This window comes from Salvia splendens, chromosome 18 (assembly GCF_004379255.2).
Source record: "Salvia splendens isolate huo1 chromosome 18, SspV2, whole genome shotgun sequence".
Classification (NCBI taxonomy): domain Eukaryota; kingdom Viridiplantae; phylum Streptophyta; class Magnoliopsida; order Lamiales; family Lamiaceae; genus Salvia; species Salvia splendens.
Genome location: NC_056049.1, coordinates 23,443,994 through 23,462,824, shown reverse-complemented (window position 1 = coordinate 23,462,824; position 18,831 = coordinate 23,443,994). Strand labels below are relative to the sequence as shown.

The window sequence follows — 18,831 nt, the reverse complement described above, 5'->3', positions numbered from 1 at the left end:
ACCCGCCCGTCCCCGGGACGTCCGAGGACACCCGACGTCCTCACGGGACGTCCGTATCCGACCTCCGACCTCCCAACGGCGGACGTCCCGTCGCCCTTCCCGGTGTCCGACCGGACGTCCTACCGGAGGGGCGCCATAGGAGATGCTCTAATAGCTATTGCTCTGCAATACCTTTCGCATTGCTCAAGAATGATAGCTACTCCTATTATTCTGCGGTAGCAGTAGTTTCCCGCCAAAATGGTGCCACGGTGGTATCAAGAAAACTCTCACTTTAGATATTGATAGATTTGTAGTTCCTATTTAATCTAAACGAAAGAATTTGTATTTGGTAAGTCAGATGTCAATCCTACAATGTTGAGACACTTTAACTTGAAGTAAAGAGAGAAATTTCTAAATACTCGTAAACTTACTAAAATGCACGGTACACTACCAAAAAGGACTGATTGAGTACACTATGATTACTGTCGGAATATCATTTGTATATATTTTATCCCATTTTTAATTATATTTTTAATTTTTAATTTCGGATATATGAATTCAATAGCTTTTTCTTTTATTTTAATGTTATTTTTAATTCACTTTAATAGTATAATAATAAAGTAGGTTTTAGTAAGTTTAATTATTCTTCATTTAGCCCTAATTTCACGCCGCTCCTCCCTCCTTTGTCGAGTGCTGGAATCCCAGCCGTCTCCTCCCTTCTCCGCCACATCTGTCATTCGAGGTTGCTTATTTTGTTGTTTTGATTTTTAGTTTTTGCTGTTTCCTTTTCTAATGTAATGCGAATTAGGTGTTTGACAACAAGTCTGATTGAACCCTACATTGTGTTTCTATAAGGATTGTTGATGTAAAATACCTATTCTGCACCATCGAAATGTGGCTGCGGCTTTTGTTCGAGTTTCTGAACATTCAGAGGATTAGGAGAATCGTTTCTTACACTGGCTTTTACTGTTTTGCTAAGTCTTTATCACAATTCAGCTTGTATGAGTATCAGAATTGGTTATTATATCAGAACTATTTTGTTGTAAAATATAATTGAAATGCGGAATATAAATACCAAAATAGAACAATGAATAGCTTGAAGACTACATGGTACTCTTAGCTTAGTTGATTCCAAAGCATTACACAAAGCCTTGTTGTATAGGAAAACAATTTTAGATTTTTTTATTTTGTCATTTGATCTTATTTCCTCTTAACAGATGTTCAACTTGTTTGTGTATAAGATCTGTTTATTTTATCATTTGATCTCATTTTCCCATCCATTGTGTGTTTTATTATGAATTTTGATTTTTTGATTGACTAAATTAATACTAGCATTGTTCGTGATTTAAGGTTTCAAAATAAATTTTAAATCTAATAACTTCCTCATCGCCTAATCGATTTCGGAAAAAGTGATAAAATTTGCCGACCTTTCAAAATTTGGGATTAAATTCGTTGACCTTTCAGAATATGACATCCGAGTATGCGAATTTTTCTTTGGTTGTGTCTTATGCAATGACCATTAACCAAAGTCAAGGTCAATCGTTTTCACATGTTGGATTGTTTTTGAAAAAGCCGTCTTCAGTCATTGACAATTGTATATTACTTGCTCTCAAAATTCATTTTAATGGCACATTTTACATTTTTAGGCATCTTAATAAAATAACACATTATTATTAAATATAGGGTAATTGGTTGGAAAAATTATAAATTGTTGCTGAAATTTAGCATTTTCACAACTTTTAAAATTGGTTAAATAAATCACGAACTTTAACAACAGAGCGAATTTCCCATAACGATAAATAATATGGATTGTTACTTGGAAATTAATAAGCTCACATGAGATTTATTAATACACGTCTATTTTAGAATAGACAATGCCACCACATGAGATTAATTAATTCACGTTAATATTAGTCATGACCGAAAATAATTATTGTTGGAAATTCGCACGGTTGTGAAAGTTCATGATTTATCCGACCAACTTTAAAGGATGCGGGAAATATCAAATTTCGCAATAGTTCATGATTTCTCTGACCAATTACCCCTTAAATATAACATAATTTTTTCCCATTATACATTGTCTTATTTTATTCTTCTCCCCTCAAATCCTCATCTGATAATCCATTATTAAAAATTTAGAATATAGTAGTATAATTTTGGGTATAGTACCAATCTGGTATGCTAGTCCATCATTTTTTTTCTATGTTTTATTTGGAATTAAGTACTCCACTAAAATTATTTGGGACAATGCAGATTTTAAAAATGCCGTTTGCAAGACATTTCGATCACTATGTCAAATATGGGGATTTTCATCCAACCTTTGAGAATTCACCGAAATTAACTAAAAACAAAGCTATGGAGCTAATCCAATTAGGGCTAGAACATCTAGAGCAACGTCAGAATGAAACTTTCTTTTCCAACTGTGATGGGTTTCACAAGAAGCATTGAATTTAGAGCATCCATAGTGGTCATAGCCCAGCAATAGCCTAGCCACAAACTCCTCCTTCCACATCATCAACACTAAAAATCCTCCTGCCATATTAGAAATAGCCCAGCCATAGCCTAGTCATATCATAAATAGCCCAGCCACATCAATAGCCACATCACTAATAACACAATATACGAAATTTAATTTACGAGACATATACGGAAAACATTAATAATACTATTTTAATTTTTAAAAAAAGTACAATAAATTAAAAAAAGTACAAAAATTTTAAAAAAGTACATTAATAAAAAAAAATTACATTACTTAAAAAAAATCACTCGTCGGCTCCCTCGCCTCCGTCGTCGTCGTCGTCGTCGCCACCGCCGCCTCCGCTGCCACCGCCACCGCCGCTGCCGCCTCCACATAGATCGTCATTCATGCTCTCGAGCAATGTGAAGAGAAATCTCTTCTCCTGGGGGTCCGACGCCGCTCGCCATTCGGCTAACGTCTTCACCATCATCTGGCGTGTTTGTTGACGCGCGAAGTACTTGAGATCCTCTGTAGACTGGCGGTCAAAGGGGGATGCCGACTGGACCTCCTGGGAACCCCCGGCGACCCCCCTCGCCTCCCGTTGCGCCCGCTTTTGACCAGCGGGGCGAGGTCGGCGGCCGAACGAACGAGGGTTGGGGATCACCTGGTCCGTCTCGGGGAGGTCGTGCGAACCACCGCTGCTGCCGCTGAAATCCCCGGTATAGTTCAATCGTTGCTTCTTCGGCTAGCCAGCGTCGACACCTACTCGGAATTTCTCGGAGTCGTTCAGCACAAGATAGCAGTTCCAGTAGGTGAAGTCCTTATACAACCCGGGCTGGGGGAAGGCTTTCTCGGCTATCCTCCTGCAGTCGTCCTCCGTTTGGCCACTACTCTGCATGCGGAGGGCGTTGGCATACAAACCCGAAAATCGGGAGACGGCAGCCCTGATTCGGTTCCATGCCTTCCGGCAATCCTCCCCGTTGTGTGGCCTCCCCTCCGGGCAAAATCGCTGGTAGGCTGCTGCTACCTTGCCCCACACGTTGACGATCCTCTGGTTATTAGAAACAAGAGGATCGTCGCAAACACTCACCCACGCCTTTGACAGCGCAACGTTCTCCTCGTCCGTCCACCTTCTCTGTACCGTGGGGTCATCCCCACCCGGCTACGACGACTCCCCGACCTTCTTTCCCTTGCCCTTCTTCTTTGGGGCGCCACTACCCTGCACTGCTCCTCCCGTTTGAACGGGAGTTTTCGGAACTCTGAGACTATCAAACCCCAAATCCGACAACGAAAAATCATCAAAACCGCTCGGCGTGAACTGCGCCTCCGTTGGGGTCGATGTGTGCGCGAAGCAGTCAAAAAATCAAAACTGGGGCGATAGACGTCCCCCCGCGTCACCTGCGTCGTCGGTACTCCCCCCGGCGTTACCTGCGTCGCCAGTACTCCCCCCGGCATCACCTGCGTCGCCGGTACACCCCCGGGCATCATCTGCATATTGGGTGCCCACCCCGGAATCATCTGCATATTTGGTGCCCAACCCGACATCGCCGGGAACCCCCCCGGCGGACTCCCTCCGCTAGGCATCCCGGGTAGCATCTGCTGCCACGGGTACATGTTGTAGTACCCGGGCATCTGATTCCATCCGCCTCCAACGGGGATTGGGGGAGTTTGAGAACCGCTCGACCCTGAAGTAGGCTCGTTGTTCAGATCCATTTCTCGGTGTTGATCTTGTACAGAAATTAAGATAGAGAGAGTACTCGTTAATACAAGTGGTGCGAATGAAAATGAAGTGCAAATCGCGTATATATAGTGTTTCAAAATAAAAAAAAATAAAAAAAAAACCGTTGGGCTATGCGCTGGGCGATTCGGGCGCTGCAATGGCGCCGAGCGGATCGCCCAGCGGAAATTGACCGCCCAGCGCTAGGCGAAATTCAATTCCGAAAAACCGCTCGACGGTTTTCGGAGCCTGCAATGATTCGCCTAGCGCCGGCACTCGGCTAGGCGATGCGCTAGGCGCCATTGTGGATACTCTTATAGAATCTAACAGAAAAGATTCATATGATCGTCTAAGTAAAGATTTATTAGTCAGACCTCATCAATTATCTTCGCACGTATGGATAAGAAATCTTAGATTTTACTTTAAAAAAATAGATTCTCAAATCTATTGGAATAAATTTATTAGACTCGGCTGGCGGACCTGCGTGGGGTTTTGGGGAACAATGAAACCCCAATAATTTGTAATATTAGTATTCTCTATCTCATTAAAAATAAAACGTTTTCTTTTGGGATTGTCACATTAAAAATAAAATGTTTCCTAAAATGAAAACATCTATATCTCTACTTTTTTATTTCTTTACTTTACTTTCACTTCATTAACTCACAAAAAAACACTACATAAAAGCTCGTGCCGATTTTCGAATGTTACATATTTAATGGGACGGAGGGATTATATATTTTATATTAATATGAATAAAATAGTAACCTGGCACAGTTGATAAACTCATAGTTTAGGATGGTTTTAGAGGTGATTAATTCATGTTTTTGGTTGAATTAAGATGTTTATAGGTTTTCACCCACCCAGTCATCAATTAGACGAAGCAATGAGTTTGTTGGAATTTTGAAGTGAAAACAGGTTGAAATGGGCAAAACGAAGTGAACGGGCGGATTCCAGAGAGTTCGCCCGGTCGTGCATTTTTCATCCAACAAAACGCTCGGCCAGGCGTTTGGACCTGAGTCGTGGTGTTGCTAAAATGCCTGGTTGGACGTTTTTACACTTATGAATTGCCCCACCGGGCGATGATGCCTGATATCCAATTTTACCCATTTTCACTCCAAGTATAAAAGGGAAAGCACACATTCGACCGAGCCCTAACTCTCATGGCCTAACTCCCATGGCCTAGAAGTGGATTAATTAAGAGCATGTCAATTCAATAAATTTGTAGTTCCCATTTAACCTAAACTAAAAATTAGTAATTTGGCAAGTCTGAATACATAAACTATACTCAAATGCACTAAGCAATTAAACAAAAGAAAACAAAATCAAATACTATGTACCAAAATAATTATACACTGATAATTATAGAATAATAATTTTACACCGTGTTGGCATAAGTTTAAGCAGCTACTGAATCTCAGTTCTGACGATGAGTTGGCAAGTCTATAGTAAGAATATTAGTTTATCCAATTATTATTTTTTATACACCACTTATTTTAAGAATCTTTTTATCGGTCAAAATTCTCAAAATAGGGGCAGTCTGGGTGGGCCCGCGTATATCGTCTTTCTATACGAGTAAAATTCATCCTTCATCATGTGGAGCTTTAATTAGAGATAAATCAACGAGTCAAAGTTCCTATCCGCTGCGGCAGCAATCGTCTCCGCCTCCCTGCCGCCGCGCCCATGGCTTCACCGAAATCAGGTGATTTTAAGTTTAAAGCAAACGGCAGGATTTTGAGACATGTCGTCGATATGCAAATCCTATATGTATCGGTGTTTGTGCCATCTCTGTGAATCTAATTGGGGTTTCGATTGCTTTTGAATTCGACAATTATATGCTAGACGCAGTTAACGTTTTCGAGTGGACTAATTTGTAAACAATTATGACTAAACTTGAGGGGTTTACTGTGGTAGCGCCACTTTCACGCTATGAAACTAATTAGTTGTCCACATTTTTCTTATGAAACAGTGTTAGACATATTATTGTTTTTAAGCAGGAAAGTTAACCTTGATAGACACTCTATGCATATGTTTTGGCTACTAGGCAGAAAGGGTTAGGAGCCTTTTTCAGCTCTCATACATAATTGTTGTAAAAATACTAGTATAATTGAAATGTGAAATTGTAAATAGCAAAATGAAAGACCAATGAAGAGTTCGAGGACTACATTGGAGTATTAGCTTAGTTGATTCGAAAGCATTACACAAAGCCTTGTTATACAGGAAGACGCAGCTTTTATTCTTATTATTCGAAGAAGGCATCTTGCATAGCTTGATTGTGCATAAACTCTAGCATTTAATAAAGGGAAGTTGAGGTATTCATAATATTTGGTCTTGTATTCATTATGATTCTATGTACATTGAGCTTTGTCATCTTCGTTGATTGGGGCCTCCGTAAAAAAATACCCCCTAGATCTCAATTAGGAATAAGGTGGGATCTGCTGATTGGAGCTGCGGTCTTTTGAGTGGTTTTGTAAAGAAAAAGATTTGATCCCAAAACAGTTTTACTTTAATGGAGCTCTCTGCTGAAGAAGTTATTTTCTATGTGCAATACAGACTAATGCGTTCAATCACTCGACATTCAGTGTGACTTTAAGCTTGTGCTATGTTTAGGGATGTCATTTATAGTGCCTTTATTGAATAACGTGGAGCCCCACGTTTCATCACTAATATATTGCTTCTCTACAATCACTTCAGGTCTGGAATAATCCAACACAACTTATTAAAGTTTCCTTGTGTGAGACCATTCAGTGCCCGAAACTTGTTTTTATCCTGAGGAAATTCTTTTTTTTTTGGTGTTCTGAAAAATGACAGAGGTCTTCAACTTCACGGCATTCAGACAGTTATCACAAATGTTCACTGCTATATTCCTTTTCCATGGTTCTGAATATCTCCTAGCACTCTTCTTTCACGGGAAAAACAGTGTAACTCTAGAGTCTCTTTTAATCAGCAAAAACTATGTTCTGGCCATGGTTGGCTCCCTGGTGGAGTACTTAATTGAAATTTATTTCTTCCCCGGGATGAAAGAACACTGGCTTATAAGCAACACAGGTCTTGCCTTGGTAGTTGTTGGTGAACTAATGCGCAAGTTGGCTATCATAACTGCTGGAAGGTCCTTCACTCATTCTATACGGAGATCTCGTGAGCAAGATCATGTATTGATCACTCATGGAGTCTATAAGTACATCCGACATCCAAGTTATTGTGGCTTCCTTATATGGTCTGTTGGTACTCAAATAATGCTGTGTAATCCAGTATGTACACTTGGATTTGCAGCAGTCGTGTGGCGTTTTTTCCATCAGAGGATACAATATGAGGAGCATTTCTTGAGACAGATTTTTGGTTCTCGTTACGTGGAATATGCTAGACAGACGACTTCTGGGATCCCATTTGTAAAATGATGAATGAACTTACCCTCTAATTGATCGCTTGCCTGTGGTTGTGTTCTAACTTCTAAGGCGCTTGAATACTTTTGAGTTGCATTCAATATGATCTGATGAATTATTAGTAAGTCAGTAATTACTGAGTAATGCTATTGCATCTTTTGACTGTTAGCTCTATTGGTCACTCGGTTGATAATTTTGGGGAGTTGTGAGTTTTGGGATTGGCAAAAACAAAATTTGATTGTAGATATAGTTTGAGGTAATTTGTGCAATAAACAATGTTTTTTTTTTGTCTTTAAAAATTTAGATGACAATTTTCTATAGATTCCAAAAATATAGTGAGAAATAAAATTGGGGAGACTCAGCTCGTTTTTTTGACACAAATAGGTACAGTAAAATTGTGGAGTTGAACAGTGTGGGTTCGATGGATTATTCAAGATTGAATCTTATAAAATGTTTTTGGTTGGTTGTAGTAATAGTACTTAACCTTGGGACATTGTTTACATATTGGTCTTGATTTGTTAGTCTTGGCTTTCATCATATGATAAAATTAATATTGGATAATTTCGGACCAATTCAATCTTGTGTAATATCGGGAAAAATTAATCTTGACTAAATGAATTCTTGAGTACTACTCCGTATTTAGTTCTTCCATCTCATTTGATGTATTCATTAATCATGACTAACATGTTCGTCGATTATAAGTGACCGTCACCATAAAAGTGTAACCAATCAAATTCATTCACAAATAATTGCATTTCGATTTTCAAAGACCTGATACATATTTTGATCGTGCTCTCAAAGGAGACCTCTTATTCTAAACAACAACATTATCTTCATCAAAAAAAATTACTAGTCACTTACATATTTTAAAGATCAATTAAAGGACGTATGCCTATGAATCATTTATTTTAGAGTAAATGTCAAAATTGGTCCTAAACATATGTTCATTTTATGATTTTGGTCTTATACTTTATCTTTTGAATTTTTGCATCCTGAACATTTAAACTCGGATCACAATTGGTCCTACACAAACAATTCCGTCAATTTTTAAACGGTTTTAACCCGATTTTGACCGATTTTGATGGTTTTAACAGTCCAATTCGGGTTAAAACCGTTTAAAAATCGGGTTAAAACCGTTTAAAAATTGACGGAATTGTTTGTGTAGAACCATTTGTGATCCGAGTTGAAATGTTTAGAATGCAAAAATTCAAAAGATAAAGTATATGACCAAAATCATAAAATGGACAGATGTTCAGGACCAGTTTTAACATTTAGTCTTTATTTTAGTCCATCTTTGTTTCCGCGCTATCCTTTATGCGCAAATTGCAGAATATATAAAAATCGTTAATTATCTTTCAACTAAAAAAATACAGTAAAATTTAGAAAATGCCTAAAATAAAATCAAAACCAGACCGGGTGAAATCGGACCGCCGGTTCGGTCACTCCTTGCAGCTCCAGAAATTTGCAGATGAAAATAGAAGACGACTAGACGGATTTCTCTCTCCTCTCGCTAGAGAGAAGGAAGTAACGAAAATGCCATTCATATCGAAGATAGAGCGGCAGTCGGACTACAGGAGCTTCCCTCCAAACCACCCAATCGTCATCGACAATGGCGGCTCCTATTTCCGCATTGGGTAACCCCCAAATCAAACCCTATTTCTGCTCATATGTAGAGAAAAAATTGCCTGTTTGTTTGTGTATGCAAAATTCAGGACTAACAACTGTGTCTCTTGTTGCAGATGGGCGGGAGAGAGCGAGCCTCGCGTTATTTTCCGAAACATTATTCAGAGACCGCGCCATAAGATTACTGGTAAATTCAGAGACCGTTGCTTATAGTGTTCCTGCTTTTTTTTTGTTAATTTCTGCTTGTTTTTGCTCCATCGTTTGATTTTAATAGGGGCTAAGATCATTAATTTCCTGCTCTGCAATTTGAAATTGGTAGAAACTTGGCCTCTTTTTCGTTATAATTTTCTGAGCTTCTGATTCTGGAATCAACACCTGAAATAGCCACATTATCTGTTTGAGTTTTTAGTTCTGTCATGTTTCCCACGAGTTGATAGGACTAGAATGCACTCATTGATTACGAAAAAAAAGAAAAGAATGTGAAGCTAATGTATTTGTGATTCAGGAAAAACTCGAAAGACCTATCCGATTAGTATAGTTTTGCTACTGTGTACTTGTGTCTTGTTACTCAACAGTTAAGGGTTGGGATATAAATTCTTATTTCTTTCTTTGGGTGCAGGTGAAACTGTAACAGTTGTAGGGGACCATGATCCCGCTTTACTGAAATATTTTGACTGCACAAGGTCAGGACCTCGCTCGGCTTTTGACAGCAACGTTGTTTATCAATTTGAAATAATGGAATATGTAAGGCTGTTTCACTTATTTTTTATTAACCAGTCACTTGCTGCGCCTGTATCTTTGCGAATAATTTGTAGTTATATGTTGTCTACTCCCCATAACGAGGAAAAAATGGGAAACAATTTGGACATTTATTTTCTACACCATTTCAGCATGGTCACCTCTTGTGTATTAGTGAAGTTGTGTTGGTTATTTTCGATGATAGTTGATGTACAAAAGATACACCTAAGAAATGCTTTAATTTTGGCACCCACCAAAATATGTATTTACTGCTTCTTTTGTTAAAAATATGTCATTTGATTCCCTCTATCAGTTGAAACATATACGTTATATAGCTTAAATTAATTTCAGTTATGGCAAGCTTTTTGCAAAACACTTGACATAATCACAGCAGACAGATTCGCGAAGTTTATCATCTACCAGTCAGGCATGCCTATCTTTGTTTAGTTTCATTGCCATCTTGAAGCTGCATACTAAATGCATCTTCTTATAATTATAATTTTTAAAACCTTTTAGAGGTAAAACTGATAGCATTTAACTGGAGATATGCAACATTTTAGTAGGACCTGATTCCAAAAATTAGTACTAATATGAGTAATTTTGTTAAAGAATTTTTCCTCGAGAGGTAATCAATTTGAACCACTCCTAGCTTATAACAAAGTCAGATTTTGCTGTGGGAAACAGATCATTGAGTTTCATTCATTCAGTGTGATGCTAGGATATTGCATTTATTTTTGTGTATCATTAACTGGAAATTTCTTAACTGTGGCACTCCCACATTTTCACCTATATTTATAATTGCACTGCTCCTATAAGTAGACATTGCTTATGAGTCTCCTTTGTAGTCCAATATGGTTTTATGACATATAGTTCTCATTTTCTTATGCTGATTTAGATTCTCGACTTCGGCTTCGATCGGTTGGGGGCAGATGAATCACAGGTACATACATCCACTTATATCTTTGGCCTTTCACATAATGCTTTGTTAAATTGCCCTAGGCCCGAGACTATATTTTGTAAAAACCCTCATAGATGGCCCATTGCCACCAGATTGGTCACTCACAATTATGCTTAGAAGTTTCCGTCTTTCCTTAGTTTTTTTGTGTTTTGGCGGAACTAAGCTATGAACTCTGCTAATTGAATGGTTGAACCTTATCTTTCGTTTTAGAAGTTTTTGGGGAATAAACTTATACTGTTTTTTTCACTTTGCTCATAGCCACGACACCATTTAATGTGTTGGTTATAATTAACCCAGTACTAGCTCTTGATGTATTTTTCATTTTGTATTTCACATGCTGTACGGATGAGATTCTGATAGTGTTTTAATCTAATGTTCACTACATCAAATGTACCAAAGAAATTTGGGAGATATCTGTATCTAATTGACTTTTGAATTGAGAGCTATATATATCCACCTAATAATATCATTGAAAAGAAACCTTAACAACATAACAAACTTAATGTGCTAACCGTAACTGCTGAGCTGACATGCTTGGTGCCGCTTTTCTGGACACCAATATACACCATATCCACTTTAATGGATTAGAAACATATTGCTTTGTGTTATTTTCTTCGACAATGACCTTTGGTAGCCACGTTACCTTGTCATGTTATGCTGCCAATTAGATTTTCACTTCTTTCAAAAGTCCAATTTTCATCTTAATGTGCTAACCCTAACTGCTGAGCTGACATGCTGGGTGCCGCTTTTCTGGACACTAATATACACCATATCCACTTTAGTGGATTAGAAACGTATTGCTTTGTGTTATTTTCTTCGACAATGACCTTTTGTAGCCACCTTACTTTGTCATGTTATACTGCCAATTAGATTTTCACTTCTTTCAAAAGTCCAATTTTCATCTTATTTATCGTTGCTTTGGTATTTCTTTTAATATCCTGGATGAACAGATCAACCATCCAGTCTTGAAAACAGAATGCTTGTGTAATCCTGTACAATCCCGGAGTAAAATGGCAGAACTTCTTTTTGAGACTTATGGAGTGCCGTCTGTAGGTAAAGTTGTTCCTCATGAGAAGATGCCTATCTGTATTGGTGGTTTTACGTTTAATAGTAAAATAACTATAGAAATCCTCCAACTGGGTATATTGCTCGAGTTTCTTAAAAAATTGTTTTTTCCCCTGAACTTATGTCCTTGTGAATCACACTGGATCACCCTGTAAAAGTTTTTACATGATTGCAGCATTTGGTATCGATGCAGCATTCAGTTATAAGTACAATCAACAGCTTGGCATTTGTAGTGGCGATGGACTAGCTATCTGCTCTGGATTTAATACAAGTCATGTTATCCCGGTATGTTACAATAGCGAGTAGCCTGTATGTTGTTGTGAACTTGTGATCCAGCCTTTGAAGTCTCTGGAAAGCCAGCAATTGACTACTAATTTGTTGAATTGTTATCCTATTTTAGTTTTTGAATGGAGAACCTGTTTATGAAGCATGCTGTCGAACTAATGTTGGCGGATATCACATTACCGATTACCTAAAGCAACTTCTTTCCATCAAATATCCTCATCATATGGACTACTAATATGTTGAATTGTTATCCTATTTTAGTTTTTGAATGGAGAACCTGTTTATGAAGCATGCTGCCGAACTAATGTTGGCGGATATCACATCACCGATTACCTAAAGCAACTTCTTTCCCTCAAATATCCTCATCATATGTAAGCTGCGTTAACTCTATTGCCATGAAAAGACAAAATATAAAGTCTAATGAGGCTTGTTTTCGTCGAAATCGTAAACTAGGTCTCATCTTACATGGGAGAAGGCTGAAGACCTCAAGATGGAACATTGTTATATTGCAAAGGACTACGTGTCTGAAGTTCACTTGTTTCAGGTAACTACTTTCAGCAGTGATGCCATGCAATGCTTTTTATCACATTCATGAACTTTCAGCGAAAACATGGAAATAATCATTTACTTTGATTTTAGAAAGGGGACATGGAAGCCGAAGAAAAGACCAGGTGTTGGCAGCTTCCTTGGACTCCCGCACCAGTTGAAGAGGTTCCGTCTGAGGAAGAAGTTGCTAGAAAGGCAGCTTTGAAAGAGAAGCAAGGTCAAAGATTAAGGGAGATGGCTGAAGCTAAGAGGTTTAATAGGATAAACGATCTTGAAAATGAAATAAGAGACTTGGATATTCTGCTACAGAGACTCAGGGATGCATCAGAGCATGATATTCCTTCAATCCTTGCAAAGACTGTGCATACTTCACAACAGGAGGTTGAATCTGCCCTGTCGAAGGCTACACAATCTTTACGGAAAGCAAAGGGAGAACCTGTTGAAAGCTTGGAGAAATCGGATCCTTCCTCTGTCGATAGATACAATCTCATTAGTATACCCGATGAGATGCTTACGCCAGAGCAGGTTCTTTGTTTCTGTTGTTACTAAATGTGCTCTGTTTTTATCGTTGCATCAATTCTCTCTCCCTCTCTCTTCTATTTTGGTGAAGAATTTTGAATTGCATATTATAGCAGCCCTCTATCTCAACCATTTCTGTATGTTCTTTTGGTTTCTCTGTGTCACCTCTGAAATGCCTGTCTGTTGACAGATCAAGCAAAAGAGGAAACAAGTGTTTATCAAATCTACGTCCGATGCAAGGCAACAGAAGAAACAGAAACAGCTCGAGGAGGAAATGGAAAGAGAGAGACAAAAGAAATTAGAGGAAGAAAGACGATTGTATGTTTTCGAGTGCTCCAACATGATTCTAACTTTCTGGTTGATCTTTTCCTGAACACTTCATCTGTTTAATATAGAGAAAATCCAGAGCTATATTTGGAAGAGTTGCGAGCAAAGCACCGAGATCTTTCTGAGAAAGTGGAGCAGAGAAAGAGGTTTAAGACAAATGGTGGACAGACCAACGGGAATGAGAATGGGTCAGGAGGCGTTGGCCGCGGGGAGAGGCTAAATTCGTCTCAGAGAGAAAGAATGCGCCTCTTGACCACAGCAGCCTTTGACCGAGGCAAGGGAGAGGATACTTTCGGTGCAAAAGATGAAGATTGGCAGCTCTACAAGCTGATGAGTCGGGACAACGATGATGATGACGATGATAAGCCAGATCCAGATGAAGCAGAGTTAACTCGCCTCTCTTCTAGGCTACAGGTGAGTCATCCCCCCCCACCTAGTCCCCTCGAAGCCTAGTATACACGTCTTAGATATGTATGACTTCCTGTGCAGGAAATCGACCCGACCTTTTTCAAACCGGAGCCCGGGTCCTCGTCTGCAGAGGCTCCTCCTCGTTTTCGCCCTTTAACCAAAGAAGACTTCCAGATCATACTCGGAGTAGAAAGATTCCGGTGCCCAGAAATTCTCTTCAATCCAAATTTGATCGGCATTGATCAGGCCGGGATGGATGAGATGGTGGGAGTCTCTCCAAGGAGGTTGCCATCAAAAGGCAGAGATGTGGAAGATAAAATGACGGAATCGATTTTACTGACCGGCGGAAGCTGCCTGTTCCCGGGGATGAGAGAGCGGTTGGAGGGCGGAATTCGGATGATCCGGCCTAGTGGTACGCCTATAAAGATTGCGAGATCATCGGATCCGATTCTCGATGCTTGGCGTGGAGCTTCGGCTTATGCTAGTGCTATGCAATTTCCACAGCAAACGTTTACTAAGATGGATTACGATGAAAAGGGTGAAGATTGGCTGCGAAGTTATCGACCTAGATACACTATTTGATAAGTATTACTATGTAGCAATGGAGATTTTTTCTGAACTTCCAAACTCATTTTAGAAATCAAATATGTTCCCTTCCCGCCAAATTTAATATAATTCTTAATTTTTTTCAAGGATCAAATTTTCGTAGATTCAAACAAGTTGTGATTTTTGGACTCGAAAATCCATTCGACTATTTCCATTTTGTCATTATCGTCACCACCGCCTCCTCCTCCTCCTCCTTCGTCTTCACACCGGAACCTGTTATATTATTACCACTCCTTGTCGAAATATACCCTGGGAATATGGCTGACGAGTGACGACTTTACAGGTGGCACTCAATAGGGTTTAATCTGTGAATGAGATGTTCAACAGCTGATGCACATTTAATCTTTGAATAATAGCAACTGATTTAAATTGTAAACTTGTATTTTGTCATTAATTTGACGCTCTTGTTGCACAAAATAATATTGAGCTCTTCCTTATAAAGGTTTTAAGTGCTTGCTTTTTTATATCAACTTATTCAACAGGTTTCTATTTCATTACTTCCCTCGATTTACTACCTCTGAGAAGCACACAATTATCATTCTTATAAATAGGAATATAATCACTCCTATGAATATTGCGCTTAAAATATAAACCTAGTTTCACATTATTCCAAATAAGCTCACTTCCTTCACCTCTCTACTCATAAACCTTCAAGATCCCATGGCTTAAAACGGGGATCACAAAAGAGCAATCATCCTTTGCAAGAATTGCAACAAAATCACAAAAGGGACCAAGTATATTGCTACCGGATATTGTGATTGTTCGAAACACTTCATTCTTCATATCAAAACATAGTATCATCTTGTTAGAGCATGTCCTTCTCCCCGCTTGCCCGTGGGTAAAGGAACCATTCTTGCATACCGACTTTATGGGGTTCTCGATGACCACATCTAGAAGAAGATCCAATTCCCTCCAAGAATCCGTGCTTTCCGAATACAGATTGGCGTGCAAAGAGCGCTCCAAGCTACAGCAAGGTAGCAGCTCCAACACTTTGTAATATTCGTCAAAACCCAGTCCCGCAATGTAATTACTATATATATCTCTATGGGATTGACTAGAACAGTAAGGAGAAAGTGGTAGCATCTTGGATTGACCTAAAAAGGATTGCATATTGCAATTTAAATTTTTCGATGAGGTTCAGTTCGGATCGAAAAATATCTAATTTTTTTTTTCCAAAAATCGGATGCTTGAAATGTGTAAGTGCGTATAAGGTGTGAAATGTGTGTAGCGTGTGAAATTTGTGTAGTGTGTGTAGCGTGTAGTGTGTGTGAAATTTGTGTAGTGTGTGTAGTGTGTGTTGTGGATATATAGTGAAAATATGTAATTTTATAACGGTTTGGAATTCCAATTTTCTACTTTTGATATGGAATTCAGATTGTGGAATTGAAAGATTTCCAAATCCAAATCTTTTTGTGTGAATTTTGAATTGAAGGCTCCAATTCCACACCTCCAATTGCATGTTCCCAAACATAGCCATGATCTAATGGTCAATAATTAACCAAAAACACGTAGAGTTATAATTAAGCAGTTTTAGGTCATATTATAAGATTTGAGTTTAATGTCATATTAAGATCATTTTATGTCATACGGTGACCTAAAAATAAACTAACCATGACCTAAAAATGCCCTATGTATGACTGTGTTCTGCGCTTCTGTATTTAAATCTTGTTTTTATAGATCAAAATATATATATATATAAGGAGACTGCATAAGAAGATGATTACGTACAACATTAGTATGCTTCAATGAGTAATACTACTTCTAAGGTGAAATCAAGCCTCCTTCATACTCACTGATATCAAACGAGATCGAGCTCTTAGGCTTCATGAAACGTGAGATGAATTTCTGAGCACAATAATCATATAAAATTACTTCCCTCGATCTCTTACCTCTGATAAGCACACAATTATCATTCTTATAATAAGGAATATCATAACTCGGCCGAAAATTGTTGCGCCTCCAATATGTCTCTTCTAGTTTGATATTATGCACATTATTCCAAATAAGCTCGCTTCCTTCACTTCTCAACTCATAAACCTTCACCATCCCAAACTTTAAATAAAGGATAATGATGAATCCGCGAATTTCTGATGTTAGTAAATGCTGGTAGAGAATAAAGACTACGACACAAAGAATTTACGTGGTTCGATTACTGAAGTAAATCTACGTCCACGGGAAGAAGGGAGGGCAAGATTGTATTGCTTGATCTGGGATTACAGCTTACAACACAGACTTGCTATATGATTTTATCTCTAGAGAGCTTAACCTTTTTCTATCTGATCTAAGTTCTATTTATACATTGAACTAAGATCGTGGCTTGCATCACCACTAATGATGGTTGTGGATGTCGTGGAGGTCATGGAGGTCCTGCATGTAGCGTAGGTCATGGCCTACGATCGTGGCCTGAGCTAACACCACGTGGTAGTGGGTGTGTTGGAAGTTGTGGAAATCCTGTATGGGTCCACTAACTCCTTGTTCGGTCGAATACTGAGACCGAACTGCTTTGGTTGCCGATCTGAGAGTAGAGCTTGATGCCGACCTGAGAGCAGAGCTTGATGTTCGGTCGAATACTGAGACCGAACTGCTTTGGTTGCCGATCTGAGAGTAGAGCTTGATGCCGTCCTGAGAGCAGAGCTTGATTGGTTGGCTTTTACCGAGCTGTAGGCTGAGGCCGAACTCTTTGGTAATGCCGAACTCATACTCTTCCTTGGGCTTTGGGCCGAACTCATACTCTTCCTTGGGCTTTGGGCTGATGGGCCGTCATTGCTGTTGGGCTTGTTTAGTACGCACCCCATCACTACCCCCCCCGAAGGGCGAAGTGAATCACTTCGGCAAAGTGAGTCACTTCGGCATTCTGGATAAAGGCAAGGGGGAGGCTGACGTCAGGGGACGTGCCTTGCATTAAATGCGACAGTAAAATCCGGCCGTTGAATCCTGAAAAGGTGGGATTCGAAACGGTGCGACGATTTTGAAATCTTCGCCGAATCTGATAAATACCTCCTTTCTTCATCATTGAAGCACTTTTGCGACTGCTTCTTCTGCACTCTCTCTTTTTTGCGAAAATTCTCTCTCCGCTTTCAAGAATTTCTTCAGACTTTCTTCACCTTCAAAAAGTAAGAAAAATGTCTTCTTCTTCTTCTTCGGAGTCGGGTAGCGGTAGGAAAGGGGATAAGGGGTCTTCTGGCCGGAAAGAGTCCGGGGAGAAGACCGTAGAGTATTTCCATAGTATTTTGAGTAAGGATACTGTGATATCCCTACCCGAAAAATACTTTTTTCCTGGGGGGAAGGCGGTGGTACCTGACGGTGATCATAGGGCTGACTCCCCGCCGGAGGGTTACGCCACCGTGTACGAGGCCTGCTTAGAATGCGGGCTTCGTTTCCCCCTCCCTTCTGCCTTTATAGATTTACTAGATTTTTTTCAGCTTCCTTTAGGCCAGGTGACTCCGAACTCTTGGAGGCACTTGTCGGCCTTCGCTGCCGAACTCCGTAATTTAGGAAGGGATTTGTCTTTGAAGGCGATCCTTAAATTCTTTCAATTTAAGAGGAAGGGGTCTTGGTTTTACTTGATCCCTGTACAGCCCTTTAGGGCTTTTTGTAAAACGAAGTGGCCGAAGTGGCAAAACCGCTTCTTCTACTATGATAGGACCGCGGCTCCTAGTTTTCCCTGGAGAGGGCCGAAGTCCGTTATCCGTCATCCTCGGCCTGAACCGTTGGACGAGCTCGATGGCGAGCTCAACAAGATTCCCATAGTTAGGAAACAATACACGGAGTCGGAGCTCGTCAAGGGCGACGTCGTGTTCGACATCTCGTCTTCGGACGAAGAGGCCGAGGGTGAGGATTTCTCTTTATCTTTATGCTCTACTGCTTTAACGAAGAAAACTAACCTTGCTTTCTCGCTTTTTGGCAGTGTACATGCTGAACAAGGCTATCCGAAAGTCCTCCGAGCTTGTGGAGCCGGAGAGGCAGAGAGCCCCTCGCTCGGCGTCTGAAGCCGAGAAGAATCCGAAGAGGCAAAGAACCTCTTCTTCGGATCCGAAAGAGCCGGAGCCGTGTTCGGCTAAAGGGAAGGGGAAATTTCATGAGTCCCCAAGAGTGCCGGGGAAAGACCTGGTCATCTCCGAGGTGGTTGCAGACATCCCGGAACACGTCCTTGAGCCTTTTCAATGGCCGACGAATTTTGTGGAGGTAAGCTTTCTGACTTGGCTTCTTTTCCACATTTTTT

At 39.8% G+C, this 18,831-nt stretch overlaps 2 protein-coding genes across 4 annotated transcripts; both read left to right on the top strand.

Annotated features, from left to right (window-relative positions):
- The first annotated feature begins 5,708 nt into the window (after positions 1–5,708).
- On the top strand, positions 5,709–7,667 carry LOC121777764 (protein-S-isoprenylcysteine O-methyltransferase B-like). Of its 3 annotated transcripts, none has more exons than XM_042175117.1 (2): positions 5,709–5,853; positions 6,963–7,667. In XM_042175117.1, the coding sequence occupies exons 1-2, from the start codon at positions 5,835–5,837 to the stop codon at positions 7,547–7,549; spliced, it is 606 nt and encodes a 201-aa protein (XP_042031051.1). In that variant the 5' UTR covers positions 5,709–5,834; the 3' UTR covers positions 7,550–7,667. The 3 variants fall into 3 exon arrangements, with proteins under 3 accessions (XP_042031051.1, XP_042031052.1, XP_042031050.1); XM_042175118.1 differs by having other exon boundaries at positions 5,727–5,853; positions 6,846–7,667; XM_042175116.1 differs by lacking the exon at positions 5,709–5,853 and adding an exon at positions 5,875–6,845.
- Positions 7,668–8,973: 1,306 nt separating this feature from the next.
- Positions 8,974–14,703, top strand: LOC121777640 (actin-related protein 5-like). The gene is made up of 12 exons (XM_042174956.1): positions 8,974–9,168; positions 9,274–9,344; positions 9,777–9,901; positions 10,791–10,835; positions 11,804–11,906; positions 12,094–12,203; positions 12,465–12,574; positions 12,657–12,747; positions 12,843–13,274; positions 13,459–13,586; positions 13,664–14,009; positions 14,085–14,703. The coding sequence occupies exons 1-12, from the start codon at positions 9,068–9,070 to the stop codon at positions 14,583–14,585; spliced, it is 2,163 nt and encodes a 720-aa protein (XP_042030890.1). The 5' UTR covers positions 8,974–9,067; the 3' UTR covers positions 14,586–14,703.
- The last annotated feature ends 4,128 nt before the right edge of the window (positions 14,704–18,831 follow it).